A 15,392-nucleotide genomic window follows, 5' to 3' on the forward strand; every position below is an offset into this window, starting at 1 on the left:
TCTTTTCTCATCCTTCACACATACGCGCAGTTAGCTTACTTTTTCGTCTCTCTCCCTTTCCTTTCTACTTCTGTTTTCGCTTTGACAATGTGTACTGCAAGTGTTACGAGTCTTTGTGCTGAGACTTTCTGTTCAAGCCTCGACGTGTGGGATGTAATCAGTGACTGCACGGAGTGATATGGGCATTTGAGACCGTTAATGATGAAGAAAATTGTATTTATTCTGCATCGATTAACTCGACTGTGGCTTTGGAAATGAGATAGGTGGCTTGCGATTCATCTATTCCACGAAGTGTGTTGAAAATATTGTCCAGTTCGCAAGGCTCTTTGGCAATTCTAGAGACTCTGCAAACGAAGAACTTCGCACCGCGCGTCAATTTACTTTGGAAGAATAGAAAAGGTGAGCGACGCTTACACCAGACAGTGGCGTTCATTCTTGTGGAGAAAAAAAGGAAGTCGGCACGGACATAGAAAGGCATTTCTACAACAGCTCGAAGCGAGACTTGAATGGCTTTTGAAAACCTGTATAATGAAACCGGTGCGCGACTATATATGTGTGAATGTGGATCTGTGTCTTCTTTTTTTCTGGATAATTGCCGTTTACCTCACGTTATCTCTACTAGCATTATAATGCCGAAGTCACCACAGGAGGTTCGAAAGTTCCCGGCATTAACAATTCTAAAAGCTGAAGAAAGCGCTTTTCTACTGAAAAAAAAACTCGTCCAACAATCTCTCAAGGATCGATAGAAGCCATTCTTGAATGAATACTAGAACCTATAGTTCCAAATAGGTTCGCTCTTGAAAAAATAACACAACTCGCAACGGACGAGTTTCACCGACCAAATACCTCGGCGATTTTCACATGCCCTTCAAGCGCTGCAGCACAAAGCCCTTCTCACGCGTCAAAGCCAAATAATTTCGTAAAGCTTATACAACTCAATAGAATATGATCGCCTCCCGCGCATATGGATCGCACACAAATCTTCTTGATCGATAAATCATGAGGCCACAATAGAGACTCTAATTGCGCTCCACAGACGGACCCACACACGCGCCCGTTAAAAGTGAGAGCTCCGAATGATGCGGTCGTCGGCGTTGCGTCAGCCTATGTGTACACGAAGGAATTACACTTTCGTGTACCGCGTCGATATGAAATTGATCCCCGCGAGCTATGGATGTATATGTAGCCAGGTGTAGAACACACGTATAGGAGAAAGAGAATCGAGAGGATTGATAGACAGTGGTGTGAATGGCGCCGAGGACGCGGAAGGTTAACGATCTGGGGAGATCGTGTTCTTTTTTCAATAATTATAAGTCGCTTTGGCAGGATGTAATTTTTTTCAGATCTAAAAGTGTGTAATACACACGTCAGATTTCTATCGCTGAAAGAAGAAGATGCCACTTAGGAACGATAAAAAATAAAGCGGACACATTGCATAATTCAGCACGATGTCCTCCTGCGAGCAAAACGACAATGCAGAAACAGGTTCGCACAGTCGTGTGTTGCATAATTGCGTGGAATAAATTCCCTGTCTCGTGCACGTGTATGTATATATCTATATTATACCCTCGTTCAGCAGGTTTCCATGAAAAATAAAAGAATTGAACAATGGATGCGAACGACCTGTGCTTAATTAAAACGAAAATAGACGCTAATATAAATCTCGCGCAAAAAGGGCGACTTTATAGCGTATACCCTTTCTCAACGAAAGATTTACAGCTGTATAGTCTACAACCGAAAAGCACACCGCATTCCAAGCTACACCCAACGCGCCCACGTCCCCGATTTTTCGCGTCTCTATTCGATACTACCGATCCCCGAGCGAAGTTGCACTGACGTCGCGATGGCCTCGATGCTCTCGGATCTAGTTTGACGCTAACGTGTGTCTATGGTACAGCACTTTCGAGCGAACTTTCTTCCGTCGCGTGCCACGGGGGCCCCGAAAAAAGGAAGCGCGAGTTAGTCGGTGAAATTGCGGATATGGGATTTAGCTGAACTTTTACTTCTTTCGTTAGGAATTTTAGTTGGAGATGATTATTTATACATCAGCGCAGGCGACGTATACAATCGGTAATAAAACAGACGCGCGCGCGCGCGCGTGTGTGTATAATATTATTGCGAAAGTTCCATAAATATTAAATCATATAACGACCGCGCGGGTATTCCCGCCTTGCAAAACTGCTGAATTCCAGCTACTCCCACGATTCGTACATTCCTGTAATCGGCTTACGCGCACGACAATCCCGAGACGCCAGGAATCCGGTAGTCGCGCATCAAAAAGAAAAATTCAATCCTACGGAAGCCGGTATAATGGCATATCCCTTTCTCTATAAGCGACGCCTAGTGCATAACTGCACTGCGCGCGGAGAGCTGAAACCGAAAGGACATAATTCAACTCGCGCACACACGCTGGACTCGCTGTCCATAAAGAAAGAGGAAGTCTCGCGTGTCGCGCGTACGTCACTCTCGTTGTCTGACGTTACGCTATGCTATGACGCTATTATTTTAACCCGAAAAGAAAGCCATTGTGTGTTTGTGGAAGGTAAAAAAGGGGTGTACGTATGAGAGATCACTCACCTGATTCTTGGAGGGCTTCTTTTCCATGATGCGGTAAGATGGCGAGTAGCCGGATGCTGCGATGACGGCGCCCGCCTTACGGGATACGCATTGCCCCATATAGGCCTGACGTTCTCACCCGAGCACAACCTGCCGACAGATACGTTTATCAAGAGATTAGTGAGACGTGTGCGAGAGAGAGAGAGATGATTTGATCGATTAGCTCCAAGTGCGTGTATTTATATAGGGTTAAGTGCTCTCGAAGGTCTTTTTTGCGCAAAGAGAATATTTTTTTCGATGAAATGGTTATACAGGCGAAAAGGCCTCGTTAATCGCGATTTTGATGCGAGTATTTCGCAGTGTATATAAAATCAATAAATATTTATCATCATCGCCTCGTAAAACCGCGTCTACCTCTTTGCACAAGAAAAACGCACCAGATCCAATATACCATTCTTATATTACGTTAAAAATCGCATTATATCCATTTTGCAAGCACCTTCTCCACAGCACAGAGAAATAGGCGAACCAGTGCGCGCTGCACTTAGATATAATTCGCGTTTTCCCATCTCCGCAACCAAAACCAGAAACCCGCAGCAGAGGTGAAAGTGCCTATTCTTAAATTACGGTTAGCGACACAAAGGTGAGAACACGCCGCACATATACGAGCCGCAGACAGAGTGTAACAGTAGTCGTGAGCAATAAACATGGAAATTAAATTAGTACACACAGATATATATATAGAAAGAGAGAGAGAGAGTGCAATTGCTTATTATGATTATGCAGTCGTGCTCTATACGCTGTTGTTGCTCATCGCCGTTGCTGTGAATTTCTTCGTTACAGGGACTGGTATAGAAAGCGTTGGCTGGCTGCCGATTAGCTGAAAAGAATCTCGTGTATAGGCTTGTAATCTGGGCTTTCATATCTTTCCGCGAAAACCGCGCGAGAGGGTTATGTAAAAAAGCGGGGAGGGAAAAGAAGAGAGTGATTATCGAGCCGTGAAGGCGAGAATCGAAGAATTAATGGTGTGTACGTCGATTATTATGTAAGTGTAGAGTATAATTTAAAAACGAAGCAGATATTCATGGCGAATCTCATCAACACCGAGAAAAAAAAACGCAATCCCCCCTCTTAAAACGCACCCCATCATACATAGCGAAACCGTCTCGTATGTTTTCCAATTAAGTCCCATCCTCCCACAAGCCTCTCGGAGAGTCGCTCCTAATGACTCCCACGATTAATCTCTCGCGGGGAATAATAAAGCGAGCGGCTCTTCGCGCATAGCTGCGGGAGAGGATGAACTCGAATCTCGTTCTGCGATCGCGATTTTACTTTACACTACTACAGCGCAACGTGTATTATACGTATATAGCTGATGCTGATGATGCTGCCCCGCGAGGTATCTTCAGGAGTGACGCCGCTTCGAGAGCAGGTTTCCAGTGCACGTTATATGTACGTCTAGTTTTTTTGCTGGATGGCGGAGGAATTTTCAAGGAGGCGTGTGGAATTTTTACGAGGGGCTGCTCGTTCGAGAGAAGGAAATCCGACTTGTACATGCTTATAGAGGGGATTTTTCAAAGGATCTTACACTCGCAGTTGCGACAGAGAGTCAGATGGAGATATCGAGTGCTCTAGCAAAACGCGATTTCGCGCCGCTTTCCGGCTCTTATCCGATAGCACGCCACGTTTGAATTAATTATTTCAATTACAAGCGGAATGAAATTTTCCTCTTTTTTCCTCGCTCCCTCGGCGTTAAAGCTCAGATTCGATCTCGGGCCGCGCACGAGAAGAATAGTCCGATCGAGATGGAAACCCCGCGATAGTTAACCCCTTTCAATAATACGATACGACGTCACGTGTCTATACATTTATAGAAATATCATCAGATAACATTTTATAAATTCTCCGATCGTATTTCCTCTTAAAAAACGATGAATATTGCTTTTAACGGATCGATATAATAAACCGCAAAGATCATTCATGCACCGCCCGAAGATAGCCAAACAATAAAACGTCTGCACGATTATGACGGCCCGTAAAACGTAACTTTTACACGAATAATTTTTACGTAAGCCCAAAAAGAGCTGTATAAATCAAACGATAAATTCCGCGATCGCGCTTTCAGAGAGCCGCGCAGCGATGTCTTATGTATGTATATACAGGCTCTCTTTATTGCGCCGTTCGCCCGAGCACGAGACTGAAAAACGCCGACACTCGTAAAACGCCGCGGCGAGAAAGGGGATACGCTTTGATTTCGTAAATTTTTTCCAACTACCGTGTCTGTATACTGTACGTATGTACGAGAGGTGAATACGCTCGGGAGGAGTAAAAAGGAACCGCAGGTTGTGTACACGAGAGTCTGACGGTTGATTTACCTGGTATATGGCGAGACGGTTGAAATTAGAGGAATCGAGAGGTTGTGTAAAAATTTTGTTTTTAATTTTGGATCTAAGTCGAAATATGTATAAGAAGGAAACGTTGAAAGTGGAGGGGGATTTCATCGAGCCGAGGAATATATACGAGCGTATAAAAACCATAATAATTGATTATAGCCGGTAGCGGTATAACGAGATAATTGAAGAAAAAAAAAGAGCCGTTAATGCTTTTAATTTTTCCCGCATCCATTGTTAGGCGCGCGGGCGAGTATTTAAATGCGGTTGGTGGCGCATGAACATACTGAGGCGATTACTCTCAATTTCTCTTTGACAAGTAGCGCAGAAATTTTTCAAAATTAATGAAGTACTGGCCGAACCGCGTTCTACGCCTCTATATTTTATTACACGTTACTTTCCTCGCTATGCATACGATTTCACGTGAATTATTGTAATAGCCAACCCATATCGGTGTATGCAAAATTAAAAAAATTTCGCAATCCACTCGTATAAAAGGCAAAAGTGTTCTCGAGCGCTAATCCAATTATCGAAAGCCACCGCGGTATGCTTCCAGCACGTATAACGAGAGAAAAAGAACAGTAGATGCTCGCATCATAACGGCAAAAGTCGTCCACTATCGAGGAATTAATTGCCCGAGAGCGCATTGTACACTCTCCCTGCACCTAACTATGTACGATCGAAACTCGCGGCGCGCAAAAATTACACACATGCGCGTGCGCCGAACGGAAGTCGTTAACAGCGAGCGGTAACACAAAACTCAGCTGCCGTTTCTATGAAGGGGAAGGAAGGCATTTGTTTTTTTTTCACCGGCGGATATTTTGTTGTTGGCTTTTTGCACGCATGGGAGCCTATTGCCGCTAATGCATTTCCGAAGCTGTAAAGCGGAGGGTGTTCGTTGGGAATATCGCGTGGACAGTGGAAATCGAGTTTTAGAAACCGGCGGAAGTGCGTTGAGCTTGTGTATTGTTTATATAGAGTAACGACTTTATTTAACACGTGGGTGAATCTTCCAGATAAAACAACAGCTCGCGTGCGGCGTTACGCGCACGCGTCTGCCAGTATTGATTGAAGGCGTATGTGTACGAGGGAGAGAGAGAGAGAAAGAAAGAATCGATGACCCCCGCGGGGAGAAGGTGAAGGGCGGTAACTCGAGCATCAGGAGTAGACGCTCGTCGCATTCTTGGAAACGGGGGCATTACGTGGTAGGAATATTTAGAGAGCTTTCGAGGGATGATTATTGAGTTGGTATATCATTAAACATTGCTTTTTTTCTGCAGTTAGACGATCACCGATTAGCACGCTACTTCCTTCAAGCTCTGAGCGATAATCAAATTTCGTTTCGCTTTCGAAAAAAAATCCAGCGCAACGTCACTAGATTACAGTCGTAAAAGATAACAACCGCCGAAAGCATTGCGAAAAACGACGCCACCGATTTTCCCCCCAAGGACTCTCCCCACAACAACACAGCATATAGCAGTAGCAAAATAACAATAAACCCTCTCTCGCGCACGCTATACTTATACACCACTCCAAGAAAGCGCCACTGCTAACAGAGAAAAACTCACGCGAGTGTGTATATCCCGCGCGCCGGCGCGTTAACGCATTCGACTTTTACGACTCGGTAATTATTTAGCGCGTAAGCTGATATAGCGGCGAAGGAAAACGCGACGCTGATGGTATGCATGCGTACGGCGCTGGATATAGTCTTACGCGGGAAACTCGACGGCTACTGTGTGAGCGTCGTAAGAGAAGGAAACGGAGCGATGAGAGCGCGTTTTGCTGCGGGGCTCGATTGCACTTGTCGCTACTGGAAAAATACTAATGGTTGGTAGCGTTTGCGCGGAATTTTTTGAAAAACTGCGTGTGATCAAATGTTGATTCGCACTTTCCAAATATAGAATCGTTGGAACGTAGACTCTTTGTTTCCGCGCATTAGCGAATGGATCTAGATCGTAGTCGTCGATATTAACCATCAGCGATGAATTATTCACGCTACAGTCGTTACATCCCATTAAAAATGCATCGCTCGACGAGTTAATAACTTTTTTTTCACCGACATCCCGTTGCGATTCCATCTCGACAAATCAATCCTATCGCCCGGCGAATTCGCCGCGCCGAGACAAAAAAGGCAATCTATACGCCAACAACAACGTCGAAACGGCTATCTCAGGCCTGTAACAAGCCTCCCGCCGTCGTCCCCGATAGCTTCTTTGATCCGGGATATAATCCAGCAGCGGCATTATTAGAATAACCACGGCCTCTAAAATTAGCGTTCACGGACTCGCCAAGTGTATTATAACGGCTCTGTCTCTCTCGGGGTATAAATCGCAGGGAAATTGCGCGCAGCGATCGATATATTCGGTCGAGCGACTGTGTGTCGATCTGTGGACTATATGCATAGGCGCGCGGAGTATGAAGGCGTGGGCGACGCGTGAGCGATATATTCCGTTTGTGCGCGCCGGCTATGTGCAAATGCAGCTCCAAGGCCTTGCGAAAGAATTAACGGGAGGTGCTTTTCTGCGATATTGCCTTGTAACAAGTGGCATAATGAGTCGAGTGGAAGGTATGCGCGCGCGCGCGGGGATTTTTCGAATGGAAATTGCGTGGGTGGGTTGTATTGGAATTGATATGTGGAATGTGTTTGTGAGCTATACATGCTTATTAGATAAAAAATCTCTTCGCGGAATCGAATAATAAAGGCAGAAGAAAGTTCGTCGTAAATAATGATAACTAATCAATTCGAAACGTTTCATTGAGAGGTATAATTGATGGTCAGGGGGGTGGGGGGATTTGCCTTGTATACGTTATAATCGTCGTCGATCTCTCGAAGTCATTACCTGTAATTGCATTTTAAAAATAATGGTACTGATTATTTTCTCCCAACAAACAATTACTCGCTGCCTCCGCATAGACCTGAAAACACAATCACATGGCCGCACGTGTACCAGTATATTATAGCAACTACAAGCTTCACACACGGTGCAACAACAATTTTGTGAAAGACTCCCGTCCTATATCTCCGCGTAAACGCTTATCGGATCAGTCGTAAATAGACGCAAAGCATCGAGAACAAGAAACGTAAGCACCATCACCGAAAGATCCCAAACCTTCGACAATAGCGCCATTGAAAGACAGAAAGCCATATCCAGTCGTGGAATCGAAAGCATCTCCTCTCTCAACACACACGTACGACTCCTCGTCGTCTTTCGGCCCAATTCCCATAAGCCGTAGTAGAGAGCAGAGGAGCGTAGTCGTCATTTCTTTTTACTCACAAAAACGAAAATCCGCGCTGCTGCGCCTCCTCCAGCCGCCTACACCTCCTCCCCCTCCCACTCCTTCTCCTATCGCTGCAGGTCTGCTGTTTGGCTCCTGCGCAAGCTGTAAAAGAAGAGAAAAAAGGGACAATATTTCTGGTCCGGTGCCCTGAGAGATGATTCCCTCCGCGTCATCCTTATCCGGCCGAAAATGAAATGCTCGATTACGTCTCGCTGCTGCACCTCTTTTTTTGCTCTGCGGAGGTATAGATTCTCCTCTGGACGATGATGCTGCCGTGTAATGAATGAGATGACGCGAGAAGAGAGAAAAAGAGGTTCCGATGCAGTTGTTTGTTGGCGATAACGCGGACAAAAATTTGTCCCACGACTGAAGAAAAAAATACGCGCAACGCGGCTAGCATCGATTAATCAGGCTGTCATTCAGGAGCAAACGTTCGATAACTTAAACCCCTTTTCTCGCAACGCTCATTACAAAGACTCCCTTCAAGTACTTCGAGACAGCCGCACGATGACCGTTACATGAGATTACAGTTGGCGCGGAATGCCGGAAAATCGACGAGTCACGGCACATTTTGTATAAGTATTCTGCGCAGCTTCCAGCAGTGCCCCGCCGACGACGACGTCCCTGGACTGGTCCACGATGCTGCCGCGCGCGATCAATATTCCCACTCGAATCCGGCGCGAGACTCTACTGGCTCACATCTGCCCACGTTCGCGGGGATTACGTGGCTTGTTTTACGGATGATGCTGTTACACAGTTTCCCAGCTATATGTTTAATACAACTGCTGATATATCGAGGGACTACTTGTTTAATCGGCTGAGAAAGCTTTGCAAGTTTAGAAAGGCAATTGGCACGAAACAGCTGCTATCGATTTCGTTTCAACAAATTTAGAGCAAAGTTGCACACGTCGAAGTAAACGTTCGAAAGTCAATTAACGGTATATTACACTGTTCGAACGCGCTTGCAATTTACATGTCTATAATTGAATAAATCGCGAGGCTGATAAGAAAAGCTGATAAGGCACAAAAGTACAGCGACACGACCCATTGTCTTTGCGAATGCGAGAACATTGCTGGAACGTGTAGTCAGCAATGCGCGAATTCATTGCAATCGCTTATACGATACGACAATTTTTCTCGAGACGAAAATGTATAAAATGACATGTCCACTGATTACTCTATATTGCGACACCTCAAGCGGAACGAAAACGAGACAAAAGCCTGCGCACACTCCCCATTTTTGCAGCGAACATATGCTTTTTTCCAGCAACGACACTACTACGACATCGATGCAAACATTACACAGCTTTTGACGTATACGGTATAACGAGACAATCAAGCACTGATGCGCAAACACTTGTCAAGGCAACCTCACAGGTTCGTATAGAAGCGGCCAATTTTCCGCCCGTATCGAGCCCGAAATCAATACACACACGTTCAGAGATCACAGGTCTACCCTGTGAGATACTATACCTACGTTCATTTTCGAAAATCAGCTGTTGGCTTCTCTTCTTATCTTGCTCGGAGGAAGTGTACGCAAACAGAACAAGATAGCGCGTATGTGTACATCGTAGGCGAGGAACACGCTGCAGGGGCAGCAGACGGCTTTATTTATAGGTTCGGTTTCCTGTGCGAGCTACTTACGATGTGTTCTCGTCGTTTACGTTTCGATCATTCATAATATATACGGCTCGAAATTCGATCAATGAAACGATTTCACTTTCGAGAAAATAAAACTCGCCATTTGAATATTCGTGACTCGACCAAATAAACAACGGAGCCTCGAATACTAAGAAGACACTTCGCATGGCTAATTTCTCATTTTCACCGAGACACGCGCGAGATCAATACCGATAGCCCGAATTTCGGCTAAAAAAACGTCGGCCGTTGCCAAGCCGTTCCGCGAAGGGCCTACACGTCGTATACCAAAAACTCATCTCTGCCCCTGCCACGCATTCCTCTCGTACACCTACTATATAGCCCCCGAACACTTCCTCCGATAATTCTCTCTCTCTCTCTCTCTCTCTCCCTCGAGAAGAAGAAGGGAAGAGAAGAGAAGAACGAGACGCGAGGCAAATAAAGAAGAGAAGAGCAGCAGCACACATACCTTTTCTTATGCAGCCAAGACTCTCGGGCGGTGCGCGCGTGGAATCCCGGGGACTCATCATAGAATATCTGCGACGAAATGCACTAGGAAGGTCGTCGCGGTGTGCGGCAACCCCTCAGCATGTCACGCACTTTTCTGTACTCGCTGTGTGTCGAATCACCTAAGTACTAATATCACACGCGCGACGCACCGACGAAAAAAGCGAGTATTCTTATCAGACACGGTGTGGCCCTCTTTTAGGGCGGCTCCTCTCTCGGTTACGTATAGTACTTATGTATAGTACAAAATCAATCCACGCGCACTATGCACTGTCACTCAATGTCACGATTGTACGTGCAATATAAATACGTATAAAAAGTCACGATCACAACACACGCGCGATTCGCGATGAGGAGTAAGTAGCAGTGGCTTTCCCGGAGCAGCGGATCGACTTTGCGCCAGCGCACGCACGGCAAAACAGTCGGACCGCACCACCTGTCATTTGAATATATGTTGGCTTGCCGAGCCACTGGCTCTCTGTGTGTACATGCGTCGATCCCCACTACTCACTGCGCACCTTCACTTCGGGTAGATATACGCGGACTGATGTCTTCTCTCACTTGCTCCGCTTCAGCTCGGTTGAGGTTAGAGAGAGATGCAGGTGGGGTTACTCCCACTCGGTAGCGGCGGCGCTGACGCGTGCGTGTGCGGGAGACCGAATGCGGCTGACTTCAGGTTGGAGGGAAGTTTGAAATTTTGAGGGTTAAAGTGTGCAGCTGCAGCGGGTGCGATGGAGGTGCGGTGTGATTGGAGTGGGCGGATCGATGATTTCACGGATGAGTGATGCCTAATTCGAAAGGTAGTTGGATATAACTCCGCTATTTTTCTTTTAATTGATTGACTGATTGGCGGAAGTTTTGCCGTTTACAATATTAATAACGGACATCAGATAAACTTGCACTGAAATAACGTTTCAGTAAAAAATTAATTTTCTCAGCAAATCCAAACAGATCAATGGTAAAACAGTTTTTTAATAAATCGGCTATCGCCATCTGTGAGTCACTGTGAGAACTGTTCGACGTTTTGGCGGTAGGCCGGTAGCTAAGTTCAAGCGATGTAGCTCTGATTACATTATACACATCCGTAGCCCTATATTTCAGCCAAAATACTATACACCTTATACAGTAGCAGCAGTGTTTACTATTTATTTAATATGACATTCGAAGGAATACTACAATTTTACAACTGCTACGACACCACTGATTATTAATCACTCTTCACGGCACAAGTGAGTACAGTAATAGTATCTTATTTTGTGGTTATGCTCAATTATCAAATATAAATATTTCATCACAATAAATTGCAGGCATTTAATTTATACAAAATAAGGATGTCGGACTTGAAACTATCACTGGAAGAAGAGCTACCATCGCCGGACTTGTTCTCAGATCCTGAAATTGGAACAAATATCTCTGTTGCAGGAACTTCGGATGAAAGTAAGCTTGTATTTTGCAAATTACAGTTATTTTCTTAACTATCTTTTAACTCAGAATATACTTGTGTTTAGCGAGTTCGACATCTGCAGGATATGTTGAACCAGATTTAACTAGCGACGATCCTGAGTGGAAAGGAATAAGTATGGAGGAAATTTACAAACACCATGGACCATTTGACTGGCATCATCTTCCACCTATACACCCTTCTCCTTCTCATACAATTTTATTTGAAGTGAGTAATTACTTTCTTCCCTAGGCAGTGGCTTCATACAACTAAAGAAAAAATGTTCATGACGTGATAAGAGATATTAATTCGACATTTTGTTTATAAAATAGCTATAATTTAATGATTACAGTTACCTCTTCCAAATCGGGGTCCACCTAGACCTCATCCAGTGCAAGCAGTTGATAAATGGAACCAGGATTGTGTTCGCATGCCTCATTCGGTTCATAGTCTTTATCCCATTGATCCAGTACGTACATTCTAATACATGCTTAAATCAAAATATAGTATCCAATAATCAATGTCAAACTCTTGTTGCAGGAAAATGAAGCCACCGGTGGTTTTAGACGTAGGTGGGAAGTTATACAAGAGTCATTGTTACAAAATTTTATGTCCAGTCATCAGTTAGAAGCTTCCATTCTATCATATAATCATAAGTATGCTGAGAGATGGGATTTTGCTGCGCTGCACTATTTTTTCAATGAGGTACACATGGCATGATTTTTTTTCTTGATAAAAAATATGAATATCAACCATAAACATCATTTTTAGTACATTGATGAAGAGGAGGCCAAAATGTGTCTGGGTTCCTTAATACCAAAAATAGTTCAACTTGCACTTCAACTTCCTGACTTGATTACTGGACCAATTCCATTATTGAAACGTCAGAGAAATACAACAATCAGCTTAAGCCAGCTACAAGTTGCTTCTTTGCTCGCCAATGCATTTCTATGTACATTTCCAAGGCGTAATTCTACAAATCCACAGTCTGAATATGGATCTTTTCCTTTTATTAACTTTAACAAGTAAATTTGGCATAATTTTAAACATCCAAGTCGTTTTACGTAATTCCTAATACATTTAATTAATGAATCTCGGATTTCAGGCTATTTTCATCCTTCAGAGAAGAAAGGCATTCAAGGAGTCACGCTGTGATGGAAAAATTAAAGTGCATTTTTCATTATTTTAGAAGAGTTACATCAAAAGGTATATAAATTTCTGACAACTAAGCTTCTATTTCAAACTTGTTGAATTTTTAATTGTAATAAATTATAATTTTACGCAATACAGCACCTGAAGGTACAATAACGATACAGAGAAGGTTTGTACCTAAAAAGAGTTGCCCTAGATGGGATAAGCAGCATGTTAAGTTACCAGCGCTACATATCACTAGCAAAGGAACTATTGAATCCCAAGGAGCTGGTCTTTTACAAGTCGACTTTGCAAATAAGTCAGTAGATTTTTAGACTTAAAATTTCTATAACACACTGTATCAAACTGGATGATTAATTCGAATTATTGCTACACAGATACGTTGGTGGTGGGGTTTTAAACTATGGTTGTGTTCAAGAAGAAATTAGATTCGTTATTTGCCCAGAATTAATGGTCACAATGTTGGTAACTGAAGCTTTAGATGACACTGAAGCACTCATTATTAACGGCGTTGAAAGATATAGTCGATATGAAGGCTATAGCAGCAGTTTTAAATGGGCTGGAGATTTCACAGATGAAACCCCAAGAGATAGCAGTGGAAGACTGAAAACGTGCATTGTAGCGATCGATGCGTTGTATTTTAAGCAGCCAAATGTACAGTTTAACATGGGTAATGTGATACGCGAACTGAACAAGGTTATTTTTTTTTCATTTGCTATTTTGGTTTGAAAATGCAAGAGCGACTTCAATGCAAACGTTTCCTCGTTTCAGGCCTACGTAGGATTTAGTTCGGAGATAGTTTCGAATAACATGCCAGCCGTTGCAACTGGTAATTGGGGCTGCGGAGCGTTTCGTGGGAATCCTCAATTAAAGGTTTTAGTTCAATTGATGGCTGCCGCAGTAGCGGGCCGATCGATGGTGTACTTTACTTTTGGCGATACGAATCTAAGGGACAGCGTGGCGGACATGTACTGGCACCTTATACGTCACGACGTGGACATAGGTGTGTATAAATTATTCAGCAAACTTTTTGATCTGTTGATATTTACGCATTTCAAATTCGCTTTTAGGCCGTTTATTTGCCTTGCTATCTCAATACCAAGAAACACAACCTGAAAATCGTTCGGATTTTTACCGTTTTTTATATAACCGAAGTAAAATAAAACCTCTGACGCACTATTTTAATGCGGACAAGAAGAGCCCGGCGAAGAGGCCAAATCAGGAAAGTAAGACTCCCGAGGAGAAGTTGAAATTCAATTTCGACTTCAAGAAGCATGCCTGCATCGCCAAACTCAAGGAGGATGAATTAGAGGAAAAAATCGAAAAGTGGCTCGAAAACGTCGAGGAAGACCGCGAACTTCTGGAAGAAGAGTCACAGGAAGCCGTAAAAATGGAAGTCGAGGATGAGTCCAGCGAAACGAATGATACTAATAAGACTGATACCGCGACGGAAAGTAACAAACCCGCTTCTACAGCTAACAAAAAGAAGAAGCAGACTTTCGGTGAACTTTTCGGAGAGGTCGAGGCAGTGGAAAATGCACCGAAAAAGAAGATTACAAATCTGGACTTTTTGGATAAGTTATTGACGGCAGAACCAGGACCTGTCGAAAACCCACTGCAGAAAAGCGTGTCTATGGAAATAGACATTAAAATGGATAAGAAGGAAGACAAAACACCCAAAAGCACGCCCAAGCTGGCGAGGACGAAGAAGAGCTTGCCCAGTGACAAGAAGGACAGCCAGATGAAGATACACGACTTTTTCAAAAAAAAAGACTAGACACTACTCAACAAATTGTGATCGCGTTTACTAATTTATACTATGCAGACAAATTATGCCACTGTAAAAAGCCGTCGTTATTGTAAATACTCTGTGAAAAGCAGCCGATCGAATAAAATTCCTGTTTTTATAAAAAAAGAAAGAGAAACGCAAATCTCTTCGATTCAGAATGCGCTCATTCATTCGGCTAATTACGTCGCTGGCGCGCGGACTCAAAGCGAAAAAGCGCTCAACAATCAGACGAAAAATCCCCTCGGCATTCAAACCAACAGTCTCTTTTTCTCCCTCTCTCCATTCGTCTTTCAAAGGCAAATCAAATGAAGGTTCTATAGGGGGTCAAAGGGCAGTCAGTCGATCAGCGCCGCAGTTTTCAGTTTGCTCGCGAGCGTAATCGCCGGGACACTTTTTCCACTCGTACTACACGTCGATCAAACGACGGCGGCGGCGGCGGCGACGAATCTAATATAAGAGCCATTCATGGTACCAAAGGCCGGCTGCTATGTAGGGAAAAAATGCACCTGGACCGATGCGCTTTTTGCCTTTCTTTATTTTCCGGTCTGACTCCGATCGACCGTATGTATACACACAGGACGCAGACGCTCTTCATAAATCGCGTGAATGTAAATTCAAACTCGCGCGAATATTTGTCTAA

The 15,392-nt window shown here is 44.0% G+C and overlaps 2 protein-coding genes across 5 annotated transcripts in view; one reads left to right on the top strand and one right to left on the bottom strand.

Annotated features, from left to right (window-relative positions):
* The window catches only part of LOC100677801, a 48,466-nt gene extending 37,553 nt beyond the window's left edge, over positions 1-10,913 (bottom strand). Inside the window, exons 1-3 of one of the 4 annotated variants that reach the window (XM_016982205.3) lie at positions 10,333-10,911; positions 8,222-8,327; positions 2,578-2,706 (exon numbers count right to left, since the gene is read on the bottom strand). In XM_016982205.3, coding sequence (XP_016837694.1) covers positions 2,578-2,676 — 99 coding nt within the window. In that variant the 5' untranslated portion in view covers positions 2,677-2,706; positions 8,222-8,327; positions 10,333-10,911. Of the gene's footprint in view, positions 1-2,577; positions 2,707-8,221; positions 8,328-10,332 lie in introns of those variants that run through there. The other 3 variants (XM_032596685.1, XM_016982204.3, XM_032596684.1) reach the window with 3 other exon arrangements.
* Positions 10,914-11,406: 493 nt separating this feature from the next.
* LOC100121503 (poly(ADP-ribose) glycohydrolase) lies at positions 11,407-14,875 on the top strand. The gene is made up of 11 exons (XM_001605065.6): positions 11,407-11,599; positions 11,678-11,807; positions 11,879-12,039; positions 12,164-12,280; positions 12,352-12,516; positions 12,583-12,836; positions 12,917-13,017; positions 13,102-13,261; positions 13,341-13,659; positions 13,735-13,966; positions 14,034-14,875. The coding sequence occupies exons 2-11, from the start codon at positions 11,702-11,704 to the stop codon at positions 14,738-14,740; spliced, it is 2,322 nt and encodes a 773-aa protein (XP_001605115.1). The 5' UTR covers positions 11,407-11,599; positions 11,678-11,701; the 3' UTR covers positions 14,741-14,875.
* Positions 14,876-15,392: the final 517 nt, after the last annotated feature.

Source organism: Nasonia vitripennis, chromosome 2 (genome assembly GCF_009193385.2).
Source record: "Nasonia vitripennis strain AsymCx chromosome 2, Nvit_psr_1.1, whole genome shotgun sequence".
Classification (NCBI taxonomy): domain Eukaryota; kingdom Metazoa; phylum Arthropoda; class Insecta; order Hymenoptera; family Pteromalidae; genus Nasonia; species Nasonia vitripennis.

What these genes read in the sequence shown, in the direction of transcription:
- LOC100121503 (XM_001605065.6), top strand. Translation starts at nt 11,702, where the DNA reads ATGTCGGACTTGAAACTATCACTGGAAGAAGAGCTACCATCGCCGGAC. An exon ending in CTCATACAATTTTATTTGAA is followed by an intron (nt 12,040 to 12,163) that starts GTGAGTAATTAC and finishes TAATGATTACAG; the next exon opens with TTACCTCTTCCAAATCGGGG. An exon ending in CCTTTTATTAACTTTAACAA is followed by an intron (nt 12,837 to 12,916) that starts GTAAATTTGGCA and finishes CTCGGATTTCAG; the next exon opens with GCTATTTTCATCCTTCAGAG.